Source organism: Podarcis liolepis (assembly GCF_965112155.1).
Source record: "Podarcis liolepis genome assembly, chromosome: 3".
Taxonomy (NCBI): Eukaryota; Metazoa; Chordata; class Lepidosauria; order Squamata; family Lacertidae; genus Podarcis; species Podarcis liolepis.
In genome coordinates, this window is record NC_139557.1 from 28,764,219 (window position 1) to 28,787,035 (window position 22,817).

At 41.7% G+C, this 22,817-nt stretch overlaps 1 protein-coding gene across 5 annotated transcripts in view; it reads left to right on the forward strand.

Annotated features, from left to right (window-relative positions):
* The window catches only part of DCDC2C (doublecortin domain containing 2C), a 57,272-nt gene that overhangs the window by 13,578 nt on the left and 20,877 nt on the right, over positions 1–22,817 (forward strand). For all 5 annotated transcript variants that reach the window (XR_014524075.1, XR_014524076.1, XM_083495621.1 and 2 more), the window contains exons 6-11: positions 3,783–3,831; positions 9,732–9,885; positions 10,506–10,606; positions 12,823–12,882; positions 14,221–14,259; positions 18,684–18,741. Coding sequence is in view for 3 of the 5 variants with exons in the window: in XM_083495621.1 (XP_083351747.1) it covers positions 3,783–3,831; positions 9,732–9,885; positions 10,506–10,606; positions 12,823–12,882; positions 14,221–14,259; positions 18,684–18,741 (461 nt within the window). In the remaining 2 variants the exon portion in view is untranslated. The remainder of the gene's footprint in view (positions 1–3,782; positions 3,832–9,731; positions 9,886–10,505; positions 10,607–12,822; positions 12,883–14,220; positions 14,260–18,683; positions 18,742–22,817) is intronic.

Consider the following 22,817-nt stretch of genomic DNA (forward strand, 5'->3'; position numbering starts at 1 on the left):
ACAGAAATGTGCAAGAGATTTGTAGGCTTCTTTCAACTTGGCCAGCATCCTTTGCAGGCACACTGAAGGCATGTTCTAGAAGCCTCTATGCCTTAGTGTCTATAGTGTTGCGCCCTGCAGAGCCAGAGGGCTCACAGGAGCTTGATTTCGCAGAAGAACCAAGGAAAAAGTCTAAAACGCCAGAGTGACCACTTCTGGTGCTTTTATTGAAGACGGACTACACAGCAAGAGATGGCTTAGTCCAGAGATGGACTGTCCGCACCCAAGCTAAGATGCATACATTCATTATACAATGGAATAGCATTTGTCACACGGGAAAACAGGTGGCAAATGCCCAAACATTGCCAAGGTTTCTCCTCTCTGTGCCCAACCTCCCAGGCCCACAGATAAGGGTACCACCCAAGCAGGCCAATTAGTGGAGATCAAAGCAAGCTGTGTATGAGCTCCATGCTACAGCTTACTACCAATTAAGGATGGGGTCATCTTGAGTACCAACATGGCGTAAGCAGAGCACCTGGAACAGTCCACCTTTGGTTCAGCACACCTTTGGCACCTGGTGGGAGCTCTTCTTTGCTCTTTTGCCCCTGAGCAACTGTTATCTAGCCATGTTGACTTGAATTACAGTAGTTCAGATGGCCAGGTATTTTCCCATTGTTTTTATTCCATCCCACAGTAATGTTTGTTATCTCACCACAGTTTACTTTCTGTGTCTGAAGCTGGTTTTGAAGCGATTAGGCATCCTTGCATCATATGTCAATAACTCTCCCACAATGTTGGGAGAGTTTTCTTGGTCTGTGGTTCAGGTTTCCCCCCCAGCTTTCATACTGATCCAATTAGGCTTGTGTAAAATAAAACAGATATTCTTAGTGTTTGTTCCCCAACCTAAATGCCTTCATCTCTTTGCTTATGAGGTTATGGTTGAGGGCAGCTCGTTTTCAGGAAACACTTGTCATAGAGCATTCTTTAATGTATTTCCATTTGCTCTGATTTAGCTCAAGAGCTAAATCCTGAAGGTCCATTCCTGAAGGTCAGTCAGACCATCTTGTTAGAATGCTGCTTTTTATTTTGCCCCAGTCACTCTCTATCAGATTCCTTTAGCTGAGAGACATCAGGTGACTGACTTCTTGGAGCTCTGCCCACACTTTCATTAAGCCTCCTTATCTTGATATAGGCCATGACTTAGATCCTTCTTTGTAAAAGTTATTCACATTCTCTCACTCTCTACTTAAATACAGTCATACCTCAGGTTACAGACGCTTCAGGTTGCATTTTTTCGGGTTACGGATGCGCCAAAACCCGTAGTACTGGAATGGGTTACTTCCAGGTTTTGGCGGTTGCACATGCACAGAAGCGCTAAATTGTGCTTTGCGCATGAGTGCCAAATCGCAACCCGTGCGTGCACAGATGCACCGCTGCGGGTTGCGAATGCTGCGGGTTGTGAACTGTCAGGGAACTGCCATCAGAGGCACGGGAGAAGGAGAGGGTCTCTGATTCTGCAGGGGAAGGTCCAAGCGCTAGAGGGAGACTCAGCTGGGAAGAAGGGGAAGAGAATGAGTGTAACACAGGGGATCAGGGAGAGCAACGGGACAGGGAGGTGCAGGGGCTCCAGGACTCTTCATTGGAAGTTAGCGAGGAGAGCCCAAGCACCCCATTGCCCACGCCCACCCTGCGCAGGAGACTCCCGCGCAGTGAGAGGCGGAAACGATTGGGCGTCAAACAACTCTTATGTTGGCAACGCTTTAAGAAACGCCCACAGTCAGATTCTACAAGTGACTAAGAGCAGCCACACTAAGATGGGCTGCGCAGTCCGGAGGGTTTAACCAGGCAATCCGATGCTCAAACGGAGCAGGATTACGCATGAGTAACTCCCAACCACTACATGAACATGCATCCCGCACAGATCACGTTTGCAACCCGAGCATCCACTGTAATGGTTATTCATTCGTTTTGTACTCAGGATTATGCCCAGTGTGTTTTTGTTTTTGTTTTGTTTCTTGTTTTTTTTGGTGTGGGCACAACTTTTGTGCATAAGCTCTGGACTTTGTAGAAAGCTACAAAGGGGCCGAGTTGCACAGTTATGCAGATTACAGCCTTACTATTTTCAGCCATGGTTATAAATAGAAAGGCAGTCTGTCCCACCAATTAAGCTTATTGCTTCAGCTGAGTGTAAACTCTTCCTAGAAACTGCAGTAGTGAGCGACAGTACAGGATCCAGGCAGGCAGAAGCCTTGTTTCTGTAAATAAGAGCTGCATTTTTATTTTTATTTTGTTTAAAACTTATGGCAGAATTATTGACAGCAGATCTGCTTCACTTAGCAAATGCTTCTGACATAGAGGTCAACAGCTTTCTCTTTCTCTTATAAAATAGAGCCGTATTCCTTCTTTACAACACAGGTTTGCTGCATTAGACAGAAAGTTTGGTCTGTTATCTATTCCAATATCCTGAGTAAATTTGTTTTCATGTTTAAAAATATATAGCATACATACTTTATAGAGAAGCTTTTGAATATGTCTTCCTTCAACCTTCCTTTTTCCTGTTTCCCAGCTTCCCTGCCCCATTTTTTTTATTAAAAAAAAAAAAGAATCATGGATATAAAATCAATTATGCCTGATCAATAGATGGTATGAAATATTCTTAATTTGCACAGTTTATTTCAACTGCAGAATCTGGGGTCCTTTCTCGCAGAATTCACAAAATTTGAGGCACAGAATACATAGGCTGACTGTGTGTAGTCACTCCCTGCTTTTGGCACTGCATATGATAAATAAATTGTAATGCTGTACCTATCTGCGCAGACATTTGTCTCACTTGTCTTATCAGTTTGAAGCCAGAAACTATGGTTGCCTGCCCTAAATTATTGCATCCCTACTTTTGTGTTCAGTTTCAGGAATAAAGAAAATGTTAGAAGATGGTTTTGTTTTTTGTTTTTTTAATTGTTGCTGCCTAAGAAGTGTCTAAACATTACCTGGCATGGTCTCTAATAATCACTCCCTTCAGAAGCAAAAAGTTTGCACCCTTAAAAAAGTAGTATACATCCATTGAGAATTCAGTGACATTTGTAACTTCAAGAAGCCAACTGGATTTTGGTGCCTCTTAGAAGAATAAATGACGGTGGAAGCATTTACATGCTTCTAGATATCGATAAACGGTTTTCTAAGCAGAAAGAACATGCCTAGGGGAAGTTGTAGGAAGGAAGCTTCTACCCATAACTACTCATCACATTGTTTGTGGACTATCTAAGTTAAGCACCAAGCACCAAAGGATTTGAACCAGGAGTGTTAGAGACTGTGCAATAGTTCCTTAGTTGTTATCACTAAGAGTGAGTGAGCTGCAGGTGCTTACAGCCTGCAGAGTTTTGAATTCACTTGATTCCTGAGTCTTTAGGGGCAGCCCACCTTATTGGTCCACCATCCTGGACCAATACAGAGAACTACCGGTATATTGACTGTTTTCAGACCAGTGCAAAACATCAAACCAAGCAATATGTCCTGGTTTGTCTGTGGGCAATTGGTTATTGCCTGAGATAGACCTGCCATTATCATGTAGACTAGGGATGGCTAACCTGTGATTCTTTGGATGCTGTTGATCTACAGCTCCCATCATCCCTGACCATTGGTCATGCTGGCTAGGGCTGATGAGAGTCAGAATCCATATGGGCAATACTTAAGTTTGTACTACCTTTCAGGATAACGGCATTTTAAAACAAGGTGGTTGTACTAACAATATTGAGCTTTACACTTATAAATATTCACATTAAGTACATTACACTTTATATTTTTAGGTATTATTCTAACACACCTGGACCTCTAGAAAGACCCCCTCCGAAAAAGGTAAGATTATCTATAATAGCTTTTAAACATTCGTATATTCTCTCCTCTCCTCGCATTTAAAAACGCTGCATCAACAGCTGCTCACTGTCGAACGGACAAGTTTCGGATGAATTCAAGTTGGGCACATCCAAATGGATTTCAATCTCTGGCCCAACTTCAAGGATTTGCAAGGCTCTGCAGTCTACATGGAGCTCTGCGTGGACAATGTGTGTGAATTACGATACAGTGGTACCTCTGGTTACGAACTTAATTCATTCCGGAGGTCCATTCTTAACCTGAAACCGTTCTTATCCTGAGGTACCACTTTAGCTAATGGGGCCACCACACGATTTCTGTTCTCATCCTGAGGTAAAGTTCTTAACCCAAGGTACTGCTTCCGGGTTAGCAGAATCTGTAACCCAAAGTGTTTGTAACCCAAGGTGTTTGTAACCCGAGGTACCACTGTAGTTGGGATCCAATGAACAGCATGGCTCAGTCTGTGCTGTGAAGGAGATATTGCCTCCTGGCTCCCCGGCCACAGTTCCAACTGCGTTCATTACTGAGATAGCTTTGAACAGCAGATTGTGATATGCCAGAGATCTCATCTTCAAAGGTAGGGGTGTGTGTGTGTGTGTGTGTGTGTATACGTGGAATCAAAAATCCTAGGGCATGCTTAAACTGTTAAGTGTGGTTAAAGTACCATCCTTTTCCATGTATAAGACTAGGCAGAGGGCCTTCTCGGTAGTGGCGCCTTCCCTGTGGAACACCCTCCCACCAGATGTCAAAGAGAACAACAACTACCAGGCTTTTAGAAGACATCTGAAGGCAGCCCTGTTTCGGGAAGCTTTTAATGTTTGATGTATTACAGTATTTTAATATTCTTTTGGAAGTTTGGAAGCCGCCCAGAGTGGCTGGGGAAGCCCAGCCAGATAGGCGGGGTATAAATAATAAATTATTATTATTATTATTATTTATTATAAATGTTCAAAATCTGGGCTCGTCTTATACACGGATAGTATCTTCCCCCCATTTTTTTAATCAGAGTCCCCCAAAATAGAGGGTGTCTTATGCATGGGGGCGTCGTATAGATGGAAAAATACGTTACCTCTTTGAATCCTATCCATTGCCATTAGCAAGAAAGGCAATGGCCATTTCACGGTCGTCCAATATGTGTGCAACCATTCAAATGCACATCACCACAACCTGGAAGTGGCCAGAAAAGGGGTGGGACAGGGGCAGAGCTGGCTTACGCATACTCTACTGGCACGTGGTGGTGGGGGGTCTGCCTTCCCACCTTGTTGTTTCATTTTCTTTGTAATGTGTGATTTGCAATACATTTATCACAGTCTGTTTCCCTGCAAAATTTCTTTGCGCTACAATAATACTTTATTTCAAAATTGTCTCCTTTTAATAGCTAATACACAAATAAGAAGGAAAAAATCTATTTAAAATACCTTCGATTGTGTATAGTCTTGTTCTTTATATTATTATAGGCTTTAGGCCATTTTTTTTTCATGTGGGTGAATCTTATAGTTATCAGAATTACCTGCGTTTGGAATTATCTGTAATAAGAAGAAGTAAAACATGAAGAATAAATGTTCTTAATGTGAGACGGCAAACAGTAAAAAGAAGCAACTTTTATTAAAGAATGTGAGTTGCCTAAAGCCACAAAGTTTTGGGTTGAACTGAGTTTGCACGAGGTATTTTTTCTCAGTCCTAATCATGCTCAGCCACTAGACTAGGGGGTCACCAACTTTTTGGACCAGCGAGCACATTCTGAGTTTTGAGAGACTGCTGTGGGCTCCAGTCACAAAATGGCGGCGGCAGGGGGGAATAACTCAGTATGGATGCTGGTGGGAGGCATGGTGTCTCACACAAAATTAGAGAGGGGACAGTCATGGTAAAGCTTTCCCCTAATTGCATTTCTATACCAGAAGAGGCTTAACCTGTTGGATTTCTGTCTGCCTGTACAGCTGCTAAAGGCAAATCCTCTTTTCTCCAATGCCAACTCTGAACCAAAGTCCAGACTGCCACTTAACTGGGAGGAATCCCCATAAAATGTGAACTTACTTCTGAGTAGACCTGGATACCATTGGACTGTAACTTAACTGTACAGCGAATACTTAATGAGTGCTTGGTCTTTAGCTGCCTAAAGCTCTCTGCAAAGTGAATCACATTTGCCATTCGTATTGCCTGGCGTTTAAAGGCCTCACTTTTAAAGTGCCTTCAGAGTGATGAGGGTATTTGGTTCTAGTGATGTCATAAAGGCACTAGCCAGCGGTCAGCCCTTAGCAGTCAATCATACACCTGTAGTCTTCTATTTGGGATATGTTTTCCCAGCCACCAAAGCAAAAACACCCACCTCATTCTGAAAATGCTATGACTAAACAGTCGGTAGTTGCAATCCTGTATCCACATACCTTGGATCAAGCCCTGCTAACTTCAGTGGGGCTTATTTTTGACTTGATATATAGGTTTGCTTGCTTCGTTGGGTCAGACTTGCATGTGAAACCCTATTTGTCCTATAAAAGACATCCTTATCAATATTGCTTTTTATTGACTGAAAGGAAGGCGAGTTATAGGTCTTCTCACCCAATATTTCCTTGTTTTCACATTTTGTTTTAAACTTTGTATACTGCTTTTCACCAAAAAGCAACATTTAACTAAAATAGTAACATAATGTAGTAATATAACACTTTGTCATTTTCTTGGAAAGGAAGTAGAGAGTTACAACTTGTTTGCTTGTTTGTGTGTTCAGATATATAGCCCTCTTATCATATGGGCTTAAGATGGATAGTAACGTATTAGGTTTTAAAAGTTATATAATTAAATTCAGAGCAGCAGTGGGGAACTTCTGGCCTGCAGGCCTAATCCAGCCAGCCACATCCTTCAAGCTGCTCTGCCAGGCCTGTCCCAGAGCCTCACCCACCTATTAATCATCCCATGTGATTTTATGGCTTTTTTTTGGGGGGGGTCATTTTATGGCTTTTACCATTAGTCATCTTGCCATGACTAATGGATCATTTGGTGCATCTACCATGTTTTAATCATTAGATTGAAAACAAGCCCTTAAAGAGCTGGCAAAGTAATAATGTTATCTCTGATCTTAGCACTAAGCACCACAGCACAGCACTAAGATAAGAGAGATAAGCGCTAGAATGAGAGTGGTGGGAACATAGTGCTAAGATCTGGAGAGAAAATTCCCCTGGCAGAAAGATCTTTGTAGCCACCTGCAGACATGTGCTATAGTGGAGAAAGAGCTGGAAATGTGCTCTGTGCGTGTGTGTGTGTGCATTTTTCTTTTTTTAAGGATTCATTTTGTTTTGCCCTGCTCACCACTGGAATGTGGCCCGCATTGTCACAGATCGTGAAAATGATAGAGATCTTCATCAGGTTTTGCAATGGATAAAGCAGGCTGTAGCTCATGTTGCAGAATATGTCGGTCGTAGTTCATGCCACAATAAATGTGTTAAGGTTGTGTGTGTGTGTGTGTGTGTGTGTGTGTGTGTTTTTAATGCAAAAGATCTCTTACAAGTAAATTTATCTTCTGTCTTGAAGTTGAGTCATGAGAAGAATTTCCAAACTATGTAATAAAGATGGTGGTGATTTATATTGTGTATCAGGGGGCCCTTTAATTTTCTCTCTCCGCATGGTGTGATGTATTATGTGCCACAGCACTGATACTACTGTACCCTCCCTCATGCCAGTGCAGGTAGCCAAGCCTAAGCAAATCCCAGGCATATGTAAGAGACAGATATCATTCAGCTCACAGGCAGTGAATCTGTTATAGACTCAATCGGCGACTCCTGGCTTTGGACTGTAATGTGTTGGTAGTTGCATAAAGTGGTATTGGGCTCTCATGCATTCTTTGAATTGTATGCCTGTGAGGTTGAGAAGAGGGTAACATAAATGCAGCACATTGTCTTTGCGAATTGAAATCTAATTTGTTTACCTGCTTATTTCAGTTTTGTATTAGGTATTAGAGTCATGAAAAGTAATAAAACAGTAGTTAAAAAAAGGCTTTAGGAAACAGCAACAGGGAATAATTTGTTTACATGTCTTCTGATGCTGCAAAATGTCCCTGTTAATATTAAAACCTGTAATAAAAATGCAAATAGTGGTGTTTGCATATATTTTAACACTTTTGTTGATTTATTGAATGCATGTGTTTTTACATTAAATACTAGACCTAATTTGAACATTTGCCTGCCTGCCTGCCTCTCTCAGTATAAGTATATGTGTGTGTTTGTACACAAACACATATACATACATACATACATACATAACATAAGTACTAAAGAGAAACTGTAGCAGGTGAAAAAAATAACATTAAGGGAAGAGAGCTATATCATAGGAACTTAACCAATAAAACCCAGCAGTTTAATGCATTATGCCAGATACGTAAAGTCCAGAGAAGAATGTTTGCTTCAGAGCTGACATTTCAGATTAGTAATTCCAGGGACAGGGCTGTATCTCACAATAAATGTGAAACATTCCCTGTCATCAGTCAAGATCATGAAGAGGCTGCGCTAGAGTTCAAATGTTAGCCAGTCTTCCATTTTAATAAATGCTCAGATTAAATGTGTGCTGTATGATGAAGTATGTAGGCTCCCACTCAAATGATGAGATTCACTTGGGAAAACAGCCAAATGTCTTCTGGTTTGCCTTCCACTTTGTTATGGTGAGAGAGAGAGATTGATTTTTAGAATAGGCTGACACTTTCCTTCATGTAGGTTTGCTGAATACCCCAGTCACTTGGCCCTTGAAAAGCTACTTTTTTTTGCTATCTTGTACAACTTTGGTATCTCATACAACCTTTGTGTACTTTTTGATGTTTTGAATTGTTTATGGCTACTTTTGTTATGCTTGTCATTATGCATTTGTTAAATGTGTTGTAAGCCATCTTGAGCATGGTCTTAACTTTGGATAGGCAGCATACAAATAAAATGGTTGATTGACTGATTGATAATTTTAAAATGTATTGAGATTATTGCAGTACAGTGGTACCTTGGGTTAAGAACTTAATTCGTTCTGGAGGTCCGTTCTTAACCTGAAACTGTTCTTAACCTGAAGCACCACGTTAGTTAATGGGGCCTCCTGCTGCTGCCATGCCACTACCACATGATTTCTGTTCTCATCCTGAGGTAAAGTTCTTAACCCGAGGTACTATTTCTGGGTTAGCGGAGTCTGTAACCTGAAGCATCTGTAACCCAAGGTACCACTGTAGGTCTGTATAACAACTGTGCTTTATTTGAAGCAGTATTAAAAACAGAGATATGAAAGCTAGGAGCTAAATGGCACCTTAAACCTAGGTTATGGGCGAAACTCCTTGTCGCAAAATGTGCCTAGAACAATGGGAGTTTCAAACACTGAAGTACAATGTCTCCGTCAACTGCAAAGCTATGAATTTTCACATAGCAGCTTCTGGATCAGTCCATTGTTCCATAAAATGTTAGTTTATAAGAGAGAAAAAAACTGTACCAGGCAACTCACTAAGGACTTGTGTTCGGTAGGTTCGAGGATCTATGCCAGGCATAGGCAACCTTTGGCCCTCCAGCTGTTTTGGGACTAAAACTCCCATGATCCCTAGCTAACAGGACCAGTGGTCAGGGGTGATGGGAATTGTAGTCCAAAACATCTGGAGGGCCGAAGGTTGCCTATGCCTGATCTATGCAGTGTTGCTGAAAGCCGAGTACTTATTGAAACAAGCCCCCGACTCAAAAGGAAAACAGAGTGTTGGGGAAAGGGCATTTGCCTTCCGGAATAGCCAGAGGCAGCTGCAGCTTGAGATATTTTGCTGCCCATGAATACTGAACTGTATTAGTTTCTGAATCTTTTAGCAATGTTGTTAGAGTAGTCGTTTGCTGCAGATCTAAAGGAATAGATGTTCTTTGGATGTTTATTGAGTGTGTTACCTTCAGCCTCCTACAGAACGAGCAAAACGGGGAGCCGGCATGCAGCCTGCCATAACACCATCCAAACGAGGAGCAGGAGATAGGTCTTCAGTTTATTACGCAGAACCCAAGAAGGCAAGTCGTGACGCTGAGGCTAATAAGCACCTGACATCCGATGATGGTAACACAAAATATTGTATCTGGTACCTAAGACCCCATAGTTAAATGCAGGCAGATTTGGTATTGATGTCCTGGTTTACATATATTATGCTTATCTTTCTCCAGTTGTAAAATGTACATAGTCGCTTAAGCCAAAATACTTGTATTCAGTGTAACATGTGCACCAGAGAAACAAAGCCTTAAAAAAAGAAGCTTATTAAGAATCAAATGCAAACCAATGCATATTTGCAGACATTACAGGTATTTTTCAATGTTCTCACTGAAAAAGTTTTTAAATTTACAATTACAGCATAATTTCCATATTCTTTTACTAGATAAAAGCTCAATATTTAGTAACTGTTAATGTCTTATTTATAACACGACTCTTGCAACTTTGCATCATATCGTCTTCTGCCTCCTTTTTATTATTACTTAATACAGAAGTAAAACATTTCAAAATGATGAAATTTATCAGACTGCTGTTATTCAAAAATATTTATTGTATACAAACATTGCCCTTAAAGAAGTAATTGCTTTTTAGCTACGCCTAAATATTGTTATAATTTATTTATGCTGGTAGTTTTCACAGTGTGGGGTAGATAGTGATTAATACAGATATATTTTAATCCTGTTTATTTTCAGGACGTGGGGTCTATAAAGCTCGTACACCCCCAGAAGAAATTAAAGAGGCTCAGCAAATACAAGAAGATAAAAATTTGCAAGTGGAAGTACCTGTTGACCAGGTACATTTAAAGTACATTTCTTCTTTCTGAATGAATTGATTATAACACTTCTCTCTCTCTTTCATCTGCCTGTGCATAGAAACAAATATTGGTTATGATTGACTGGCCGCAATGCAGCAAATTTCAGTGCATTTAAATCCCATTGACTAGGATGGATGGAGTCTGCCCTGTGTAAAGGCAGAAAGCAGTTCTGCATACACAAAAGGATGGTGACTGCAATTTTACCTTCTGACTGCTTCCCCATCTACTATGTTGAATTCATCTCTCAGGGGTCCTCCAGCATCTAGTGTTGGGTTTTGGGTAGAGCAAGGGGCCGCAATAGGAAGGAGGAAGAATAGAATAGGCCTGGTGATATGCAGAAGTGCCCTTTAAAGGTAAAGGGACCCCTGACCATTAGGTCCAGTCGTGGCCAACTCTGGGGTTGTGGCGCTCATCTCGCTTTATTGGCCGAGGGAGCCAGCGTACAGCTTCCGGGTCATGTGGCCAGCATGACTAAGCTGCTTCTGGCGAACTAGAGCAGCGCACAGAAACGCCGTTTACCTTCCCGCCGGAGCGGTACCTATTTATCTACTTGCACTTTGACGTGCTTTTGAATTGCTAGGTTGGCAGGAGCAGGGACCGAGCAACGGGAGCTCACCCTGTCACGGGGATTCGAACCGCCGACCTGATCAGCAAGTCCTAGGCCCTGTGATTTAACCCACAGCGCCACCTGCGTCCCCTTTAGAAGTGCCCTTTAGATTTCAGCTATTAGATTTCAGCTGTTCATTTCAATGGAAATCTTATGTGTATACTTAAAGCTTATTGCAATTGGTAAGACAGAATTGCTCAAATCTGGCTAGATTGTAGTTCTGGATATTTGAATGTGTGTTTTTGTTTTCTGTCAAAAGTATACCACTATTTCCTGTTCTGTTAAACCATTTGTTTTCAGTCTTTCCAGATTCTGGAAGCACCTTTAGCCCCAACCTGAAACGTCAGGCGAAGTTTTAATTTTACATTAAATAAATGTTTGTGTCCCTTTTTTCTCTTTCTGTATTTCCCCCTTCACTCACTGTCTTTCTCAGAACAGATCTGCACTGTGGATATACTGGTTTTAAAGTCAGTAAGGGACGTGGGTGGCGCTGTGGTCTAAACCACTGAGCCTCTTGGGCTTGCCAATCAGAAGGTTGGCAGTTTGAATCTGAAGAGCGGGGTGAGCTCCCGTTGCTCTGTCCCAGCTTCTGCCAACCTAGCAGTTTGAAAGCACACCAGTGCAAGTAGATAAATAGGTACTGCTGCAGCAGGAAGGTAGATAGCATTTCCCACTGCACCAGAAGCGGTTTGGTCATGCTCACCACATGACCTGGAAAGCTGTCTGTGGACAAACGCCAGCTCCCTCGCCCTGAAAAGTGAGATGAACACTGCACCCCATAGTCACCTTTGTCTGGACTTAACCATACAGGGGTCATTTACCTTTTAGCTTTACCTTAAAAGTCATTCCTTCCTTTTAACAAAACTGGGGAATGGCACTTGTTACTTGTGTGTGCATCAAGAGGGAAGGAAGTAGAATTCCCTTCAAAAGTTGTTTAACATCCCTGCTGTATAAACGTATACTTACCCCCCAACCCACATATACTCAGTCCTTCTACTCTTTTTCTAAAAGGAAAAGCAGATTTTATGATGCCACGGATGAAGCACTCCTTATGACCCACTTATTGAAAGCCAATGTACCATTACAGAGCAGGTGATGGAAGATGCCTTTGTGGAGCCACCATCTCATCCAAAGCCCTGCTGACTTGCTGTGTCCAGGGCAGAAGAAGCATTCAGTCGTGAACTCTCACCTGTACTCTGAAGTGAAGCAGTCTAGTTAGAAGTTTACCACCTCATTTACCATTTGCAAAAACGGGACCTTAGGTTCACTTTACTGTTTGAGAGGACTTTATCCATTTCCAGGCTGTCACATTAAAATAAAGGTAAAGGACAGTTAAGTCCAGTCGCAGACGACTCTGAGGTTGCCACACTCATCTCACTTTACAGGCCGAGGGAGCCAGCATTAATATTGTAACACCAGTTTAGGATGGCAAGCTTTCAGTAAGGCATCACTAGTTTGTTTTCAAGAGTGGGGACATGGGAAACAAGTCGATTGCTTGATTTTTTTCTGATTTGTGATAAAATTACATAAGAGCATTTTTCTTTTCTTGTGTTCATGCAAATCTTTATTGGAATGCATCATACTCAAGGCTCCTGCTGAGGTTGTCCACGATGAAGACATTTATGCAAATTGGAGTACAGAAGAAGAGGTTAGTTTTGTTTTTGCAGTATTTGAGAACTATTTTATACAGTTAAAATGGAATCTTGATCCTGGGGTGTTCCTTGCCGATTTTTACATCAGTCAAACAAATTAACTTCTTAACACCCAAAGCCATTCATATTGTGGCATTTGAGATGGGTTAGTATAGCCCCAGAAACTGCATTAGTTCAGACCTGCTGAGATCAATACTTTTATTTAGAGGTGTAGTTGTATTATTTAACGTAGACAATAAAAACATCTGTAACTACTAAGTATGCTTTCATGTCAGGGAATGAAATAAGGGAATTCTCCTTTATGCAACTTTAATAATCAGATGAAACTTCTCCACCCCTAAGTACATATATAGCTGGAATGGCTGAGCTCCTGTTTCTGTCACTCAGAATTGTGTAAAGTTCCTAAGATATAATGTCCATTCTCATTATGACAGGCTGCAACTACATTTAGGTTTTGTTGGAGTCCTTTACTACCTGTTTGTAATATGTTTGTAAACACAATGTGTAAACACAAATATTAAGCCTTTGCTTAATTTTAAGTAACTGCCAGGCCATGATGTCCTGGCCATAAGCATTGCTAGCATACCATTCAGATGGTTAGAGGGCAAATAGGGTAAGAGCCCCATTTTGTTATAGTGCAATTTACAGTTAATTTGAAACTGAATTTGAGATGGTAAGAGACCTGCTGGGGTTTTTTTTGGGGGGGGGGAGGGCACAATTTAGTGCTGTCCTTCTCTTTCACTATCATGGAGGTTCCATTTTAAGCATATGCATAACTTACTTTTTGAGAATTTTGCTTCATTCTCCGTTACCTTTCGATTATTAAAGTACTTTTAAAAGTGGTACTTTAATAGTAGTACTTTCCAGATGTAGCTAAGAAGCTTGTTCATAAAAAGAACCTGTATTAAAATAAAAATTTGTACACACACACACACACACACACAATTATTTTATTTTGACAAACTAATAATCATAAATAAATAAGAATAAAAATGTGCACCCCAAAACCAAGACCATTCCATTGTAACTATCCATCCTCCCAAAATTTCAACACCTCCTGCGATGGTTTGACCCCTTTCTGTTTTAACAGTACAGATTCTTCAAACACCCTCCATATCTCCTCAGAATCATTTCTCCTGCATATTCCCTGCCTTACCTTAATGTCACATGTTAATTTATCATTAATAGCTACACCCCACACCTCTTTATACCATTCTTCCCTTTTTATAATCTGGTATATATTGTATAGCTTAGCAAAATTGTACATTTTAGTTGTATGTTTAGATAACAGTAGAATGAAGGATTAATGATTGCTTGTGATTGTTATCATGTAGGCTGAAGAATATTATCAAGACGTGAAACCTGAGAAAAAGGTCTGTTTTAAATACCCAAATATTTCAGTGTATAAAAATTATGAAACAGCAAGAGCTGAAGTACTGAGCAGGGGAAATTGGGTTGCCCCCTTTCTTCACAACAAGCATTTGCTCAAGTGAATTACTGTATTTTTCGCTCTATAACACGCACCCGACCATAAAATGCACGTAGTTTTTAGAGGAGGAAAATCCGTAGGCATGCCACCCCTAGGCATTCCCTCCATAACACGCACAGACATTTCCTCTTACTTTTTAGGAGGAAAAAAGTGAGTGTTATGGTGCAAAAAATACGGTAGTTTATCAATTCAGGAGGTACAAGACCATCTTTCATGTCTCCCCTACTATACAGAAATGATGGAGCCCTTTATATAAAATATATATTTCTCCCATCTATTCAGGCTCAGATAATAACAAAATAGGAAAGTGCTTATAGTGTGGTCTGATCATTTGTAATACTTATGCAGACTTGGGGGAAGCACTTGGGATAGAAATTGCTTAGGAGCACAGCTTCTTTACACTGATCTGAACTGAGCTCAGTATTCCCATTTATCTAAGCCACTGACTTTCTCTGTATTATATTTTGGACTTGGCTTGGGGCCTGACAGGGGTGCTAACTTGAATAAAATATCATGGGGGGCCCAGGTAAGCCCGCCCCACATAACTGGTCACATGACGCAGTGCATCCACACCATTTCAATGGGAATACCCATCAACTTTGTGGGGGCACGACCCCCTCAAATATTTTATTGTGGGGTCTGAAGCCCCCACAGCCCTTAGAAGTTGGCTCCTATGGGGCCTGAGTTGTCCTTCAATTTCCCATTTCTCTTGTGGCCTCCCATGTCATCTCTCACGCTGTTTTTCCAACCCTCCTGAACAAGAGTTTCTTGGGGCTGCAGGGGGAAGAAAAGTTTGGTGGAAATTGCCTCCTCCAGTGGCAGCATCCCTGAACAGAGTTCCGATCATGGGGACATGGGATCCAGTTCATTTCTTTCCACCTTGGTCATGTGAGACAACACTAGTTAGTATACTAAGAGATGAGAAGGAAGAGGGAAATACTGGTTCACGCAGCTGAAATGGAATCACTTCAACATATCCGTGTAGTTAAGCACGCCACATTAATATCAGACTTAGAAAATTAAGCACATTGTTAAAGTTGAAAAATCATGAGTTCTTGGCTGAAAGACAGTGAAGAGCAGTGGGCAATATTGGTAAAATATGTTACAGATTTGCTCTGGAAGCAGTTGCGAAGTATAAACTGCTAACATTAGATTAAACAAGCTGTGGGTTTTAATATATGCAAAGATTTATAGTAATAATTTAGTGCTATTGATTTCTTTAGCAATCAACTACCAGCAAAAGAGTTTTCTTTAATTAATAATGCCCGAACTGCCAATAAAGTGTATATTAAGTATTTTCTCCGCCAGTGAAATTTTGTAAAATAAAATACGCATTGATTTTATAATTGGCTTTCTTATGCATTGCTCACAAAATATATTTAAGTTAATATCTCTTCTTACTTTCTTGATACTGTTTTGTGGCTACGGTTGAAGTATTTTAGAACTTCGCTTGAAAATAGGATTGATATTGACCGAACCAGAAGTATTAAATGCTGTCGAACAGGAATGCATTGGGGAGAATCCTCAGTGTTAAGATTTTTGGTCCAGGGCTGCAACTTTACAAACAGTGGGATTTATAGTAGAATCCTATGCTTATCTACTCAGAAATAAGCTCTGTTCAACGGAGCTTGTTTCCAGTGCCTAAGTAGATGTGTATAGCAGGCAGAGGCAAATTCGGCCCTCCAGATGTCTTGGGACTACAACTCCCATCATCCCTGACCACGGGTTCTGTTAGCTAGGGATGATGGGCGCTGTAGTCCCAAAACATCTGGAGGGCTGAGATTGCCTATGCCTGGTGTATAGCATAGCAGCCTTATAGTAGTGTAAGTATGCAGAGAAAAAAAAGGAATTTAGCCAGTGTGTAGCAGGACTGCAGCCTAGGGCTATATCTGAATACTTTGCTTTATAACCATGGAAAATGATTAGAACTGTATTTATTATATCTGATGACTTTACGTCAGGAAAGGTTGATAAAAGGTGGATAAATGTGTTTTTACTCTGAAATGCAGTGTGTCCAGATATATCTGCTCCCAAATATTTTAGGGTAGGAGTTCTGGTACACATGACCAAAGGATTACTGGATTTATCCCCCATGTTAGCTCAAAACATGTCATTAATTTTAAAAGTTACTAGTTTGTCTGGAATTCAGGATGCCTCACACAATATTTTAAATGCTACTACGTTAAAAAAAAGTCAGTTCTCTCACGCAGCCAAAGCTGAATCAGTCTCTTGCACCCCCGTTCAACAAATCTTCACTTCCTTTTATCAGTCCATTCATTGGGCTTTGAAGAACGGAGTCTTAACTATTACATAACAAGCATACATTAGCAATTTGTCATTTTCTAGCAGAGAATGCCTCAGTGCTATAATAAATCTTACCAGTTTTTAACTGCAGGTGCACCTTGTTTAAGACATTACAAAAGTGGATTTATTACGGCAATTATTATGCTGGTGTCTATGAAATATACTAAAATTTCATAGGGATTTGAATTGCTAGATTGTTCTACCCTGTGGTGCAGTCTGTCACCTTTTATCACATTTGAATAAGTTGGACTTAAAATCTGTATCCTATGAATGACTGCTAGCTCATATCTGTCTGTCTGTCTATCTATCTATCTATCTATCTATCTATCTCTATCTATCGTCTATCTATCATCTATCTATCTATCTATATCTATCTATCTATCTATCTATCTATCTATCTATCTATCTATCTATCTATCATCTCTAACTATCTATGCATCCATGCCCCTCCTATTCTCATGCTGTGCAGTTTCCATCACAGGTGATATACATAATACTATGGTATATAGAGAGAAAACAGCTACTGTTGCTTCACTCTGTCACGTGATAACGGTTGTCATGGCTTGAGCTGTGTGGAATTCTAAAGAAATTCCGTACAAAGTGCAGAATATGTTCCGCTTCCTCACCAAAACTTTCTCAGATGATTGAATTAATTGGTTACAGATGTCAGATGGTTTGATGTAGACGTTGAGTGTGTATCCTGAAATCAGCCGCCTGACTGCTGCTTGGTGGTTGAATAGGGCTGACCAGGCTTAAGGTTGTTCTTCAACACGCATCACCTCTGGGTGGCCCACAAGATCACTGGGAGGGAGTGCTAAGGACCGTCAGCCCCCGAGTTTGGCATCTGGACATGAAGCACCCCACAGGCCGCCTTAAGGGAATATCCCATGACAGCAAAGCAGGAGGTTGGGGGCAGCCAATGACTTTTCTATTCCAATGCCTTCTCTGCCAACTAGTTGTGGTGATTGTGATGAAGTAGTAGGCAAAACCTGCAGAGGTTAGTCTGCAAGAAGAATTCCTCCCTGGCCTCTTAATACAGTGACCAGTGTAGTCCATAGCAAGGTCCAGCAACAGCTTTAGGCGGCTCGTAAACCACAGAAATGGTAACCCTGGCAGTTGGCAGAGCCACAGAAACACTTCTGCGCCTCTTTGCCGTATCTCTGGAACTGGTAGTCAAAAGGTTTAGCTCTGAGCCTGACGGAACAAGTTTTGTGGTGAAGAAGCCAACCCACAGCTGCCCGTTCATTGTCCATTTCTTCGTCTCACAGTTTGGCTCGCAGCTGTGGTTCGTAAAAGGAGAGCAGTTTCCTTTCTGGGTGGCATCTATTACCTCATCATTTTTTGAATGACATGAAATAATGATGGATATTCTTGCCTCGGGCATACTCCTTCACTTGGGCTTTGAACTCTTTGTGCTCGAGCGCTTCACCAGAGTATTCCTGTTCAAAGGTGTTGGAGGGTAGGTCTTTTGCTGCTCTCCACAACGCCCGCCCCCCCAGCCTTTCTTTTCTGTCAGAATGACTTCAACATCTGCGTGTTTCTTCCTCTGAAACCACCGGTTGGAGCAGTACTCCCTGCTGAGGCATCTTGAGGAACATTCTATCATGAGTAGACGGTTAAGACAGTCTTTTCCAAATGCCACCTCTCCTTGAGAAATGTGGAAGGAGAATAGGAAATCCAGCCTGCCTGACTGGCTGCCGAAGCCACGGCAGTGCTGGCCTTATCAGAGAGTGGACCAGAAGGAAAAGGTTCTCCCTCCCCAGCCCCTCGGAGTGGCGTCCGCAGCCCCGACAGGCATGTTCCCCAGCAGTCAGTGCAACAAGAGGAGACAGAAGCGCCCTCTCCAGCCAACAGCTGGGCCCACAGCAGTTGCTTCCAGCAGGAATGAGCCTTTCTGCACACACACACATGTATAATTAATATTGCTATTCCATACTGATGATTATACTGTATTGATGATCTAGAGTATTTTAGAACCTTAACTGATGTTGATTTTTGTTTCAGGAAAGAAAGGGCGTTTTCAAAAAAATGTTTGGATTCTTCTTCAGATCAAAGAAGAAAGGTATGTCATAAATTTATTTACAATACAAATAAGAAATAGCAAATATACTCCATGGCTAATCTATTCTACGGTACCATTATGCTGGGATTACAGTATTTCTTTTGTGTGTGTGTTTTTGAAAGCCAACAATGTAAGAATTACCATGCTTGGCTAGATCTAATTCTGCCGAGCTCAGCATTCTTTCTGCTGACATTGGACAACCAGATATATGCTAAGCATAATTCTTCAAGCAAGATGTAGTTCCGCTAGTCCCCCTTTCTTGGTTACTCCCCATCATCTACAGAATTTGACTATTTCTTAATATGAAAATTATGCTTGTGGTTCTTAACATGAAACTGTTCTTAACCTGAGATACCACTTTAGCTAGTGGGGCCTCCCGCTGCCACACAATTTCTGTTCTCATCCTGAAGCAAAGTTATTAACCAGAGGTACTATTTTTGGATTAGCAGAGTCTGTAACCTGAATCATCTGTAACCTGAAGTGTCTGTAACCTGAAGTACCACTGTACTAATGATTGTCACAACATTCTTTGGTAGTAGGCTCCACTGGTGAATATGTGTGTGTGTGTGTGTGTGTGTGTGTGTGTAAAAACTAACCAACCAACCACCCTCCATTGTTTGCCCTAGATTCACTGCCTGTCAGTTTCATCAGAAATGTTTTGAAAGCGAATACTTTTACACTCTGCACATCATTCATGATTTATTAACCTCTGTCCTTAGGGCAGTTTTTGATGCCTCATAAAGGCAAACCCAGATCTGCCATTGAATTGCATGCTCAGCACAGCTACAGCCATTCATGATTTCCTGATAAGCATACATGCATTTGTCACTTTAACTCTTTAATTGTTTGCGTGGGTATTTCAAAACAGAGGTGCATCTAAAAGTGAATTGTGTGGTGTGGCCCTAAGTTGTCTTTTTCGAAAGTCAGACCAGCTGTTGAAACTAGTGATACTCAACATGTTTAGCTGCCGAGGCTAGAAACCTCAAAACAACACTCTCACTGTCATTGATCAGGAAGGAGACTTAAAATTTGGCCTCTGAATTTTCATGCACAACTATTTGCAGCTGGTGTTTGGAGCTTGAAAACATGGTTCCCTTTGTGCTGAATTAGCACTAGCAAGGCTTCCACCAAATCAAAAAACCCCGTAGCTGGTGGATCTTGGCTGTGGCCTTGTGCCTTAAATCTCACTGTTATTTTCCTTTCCTTTCCTTTCCTCTCTTCATTTTTTGGCTGATAAATCAATATGCCTAGAATATACAGGCAACCCCCCTTTTACACGCATTTGATATGTGCACAATCGTGTATACGTGTATCGCGCCAAACCTGGAAGTGACCCAGAAACATCATAACGATACCAATGAGACATCACTAAAAGCTGGGCAGAGGTGGGATGGGATGTTTGCTTAATTTTTCACTTATACACGATTCCGCCAATGCATGCGGTACCTTGAAATGTACCGTATTTTTTGCCCCATAGGGCGCACCGGCCCATAGGGCACACCTAGGTTTTTTGGGGGGAAATAAAGGGGGAAAAAATATTCCCCCCCAGGCGTGGGGCTGGGGTGGGGGAAGCCCCAGAACAGGCTGCTATCTGCGCAACTTCACGCAGCTCTCCCACAGCTTGCGGAGAGCTTCTTGAAGCCTGGAGAGCGAGAGGGGTTGGTGCGCACCTACCCCTCTCGCTCTCCAGGCTTCAGCGAAAGCCTGCATTCACCCCATAGGACGCACACACATTTCCCCTTCATTTTTGGAGGGGAAAAAGTGCGTCCTATAGGGCGAAAAATACGGTAACCTTCATGTACACAGGGGGCTGCCTGCATCTCATATTGTAATTTATATTTGTATATTGGCATCTGTTTCAAGAGACAATGGAGTGCGCTTCTGGGGGTGAAAGCAAGCTGCTGTGTTAGCAAGCAGTGTGTAGCAGTCCTGGACTGCCCAGACCGCAAGACCTCCATGCCCCCTGGTCTCGCAGATGTGGTCCAAAGGAAAGGAAAGCAATACGTTTGGCACCAGCTTGGCTGCAGAAGTTGCCGGAAGGAGGCGTGCAATATGCCATCCAACTGTCTTGGGACTCCATGCCAGATTTGTGTAGGGCAGGGGTCAGCAAACTTTTTCAGCAGGGGGCTGGCTCACTGTCTCTCGGACCTTGTGGGGGGCCGGACTATATTTTGAAAAAAAGAAGAATGAATTCCTGTGACCCACAAATAACCCAGAGATGCATTTTAAATAAAAGGACACATTCTACTCATGGAAAAACACACTGATTACCAGACTGTCCACAGTCTGGATTTAGAAAGTGATTAGGCTGGCACCGGCTCCCAGGCCTTAGGTTGCCTACCCATGGTGTAGGGCTTACTCCTGAGCATTTTCTTCTCCTGAAGATAGGCAGTGGAGGTTTAGGATCAGGGTTTTCCTTCTCCTACCTTCCCAGGTTGACAAGCCCTATCTGCCCCTCACTTTGCTTTAAAGCACGTTCAGAAACCATTGACCATTGGACCTACTACTGGTCTTGTCCACTCAATCTGCTGGATCTCGTCTTTGCATTCGTCCCTGAGGGTTTGAGACCCATTAGCTACTCTCACCTGGTTTAGCCGGCCAGTCAAAAAGCTTTGCAGCTGTTACATTACATATGTTTCCTTTCCCCCTTTAACAATTTATTCTTTGTAAAATACATTTCCTAACAAATAAAGTACAAATGCTAACAGGAGGGAGGCAGGCTTTAATCCCTCTGACCAGCTGTGTGTGGATCTTTGCCATGCTTAGCTACAGCAAGTCAAAACTAAAAATTGGAGGTGGTAGCTCATAGTATGTGCATGGCACCGTGAAATGTCATGCGTGGAGGTGGGGGCTGCTTCAGATAGGTCTATGGGCCCTTTATACAACACAAAACTATAGGTTTGTAATGCTTTCCAGTACAGGGCTTGCTCGCATTCCGCCTAAAGTTTTGATAAAGGAAAAGTCAGTAACTAACATTAAATAACCAGATAATTTAGGTAAACTCCCGAGAGAGTGCTTCTCATATTTGCAACAGTCAGCCAGGAAAATACTTACAGCCTCTTGATTTAAACAAGCTGTCTCAGCAGTTCATCATTACAGCTTAAAAAAAGAAAGAAAGAAAGATTTGCACTTGTGAGTGAATCCATATTCTGACAGCATTAAATGTTGGTTGTTTCTTCCGAAATATTTTCTAGCAAAGTATGATAACTTATTCAACATGAGTCTTAACGCCAGCCAATTCATTCATTCTTGAGAACTATTATCTTTGTCCTGTCATAGACTCGTTTTGTCAGCTGGGAAGCTACAGAGTTATGCATTTTCTTCTTACACATGAATGCTGTCTTTTTTGGTGAAGTTATATTCATTAACTGGCTTTTCATTGAAAAGCTGCTGTAGCTTCTGAACTACAAAAGCCTGAGAAATTCATTTGGGTAATGCTAGATGGCTAGAAGTCTACATTTTCGCAAATGTCTTGGTTTTAAGTATATGGTCTAATGCAGTTACTTTCCCCTTTGCGTGAGGTACCTTTGGTGTCTTTTTTGTGTGAGAGAAAGCTGTCATATATACTTGCAGGGGGAAACACATATATAAGAAGTCAGGCTGAATAATAATGCAGTTCACTGAAAGCAAGTGGCTGAAAGGAAACTTAAAAACCCAAGGCTTAGTCTATCCTGGCAATGCATTCCCTTGATAGTAGTCACTGGAGACTCAGCCAGACCTCTGGCATTCCTTTTGCATTTTGTTACCTTGCTTCTGCCCTCCCTGAACAGTGGGGACAGAGGGAAGCACGAAGCCTTGGCCTGCAAGCACACAGCCATGGCACAGAGTACCACCACTGTAGAAGTTGAGTCACGGAAATTTGCTCACTGTCTCTATGTCCCGTCTTTGACATATGGTGATATTTCTTTGATTACCAAATTGCCTGCGTAAGAAGCAATGTTGTATATCCATTGTCATATTCAGCTCCTGATGAGCTAGCGCATCAAATATGAAAGATGCATAGGTAAGAAGTCAGGATTCCCATGACAAAGCATTGCGACTGTAAATGCTCGGTGGTTTTTAACCAGTTATTTGCT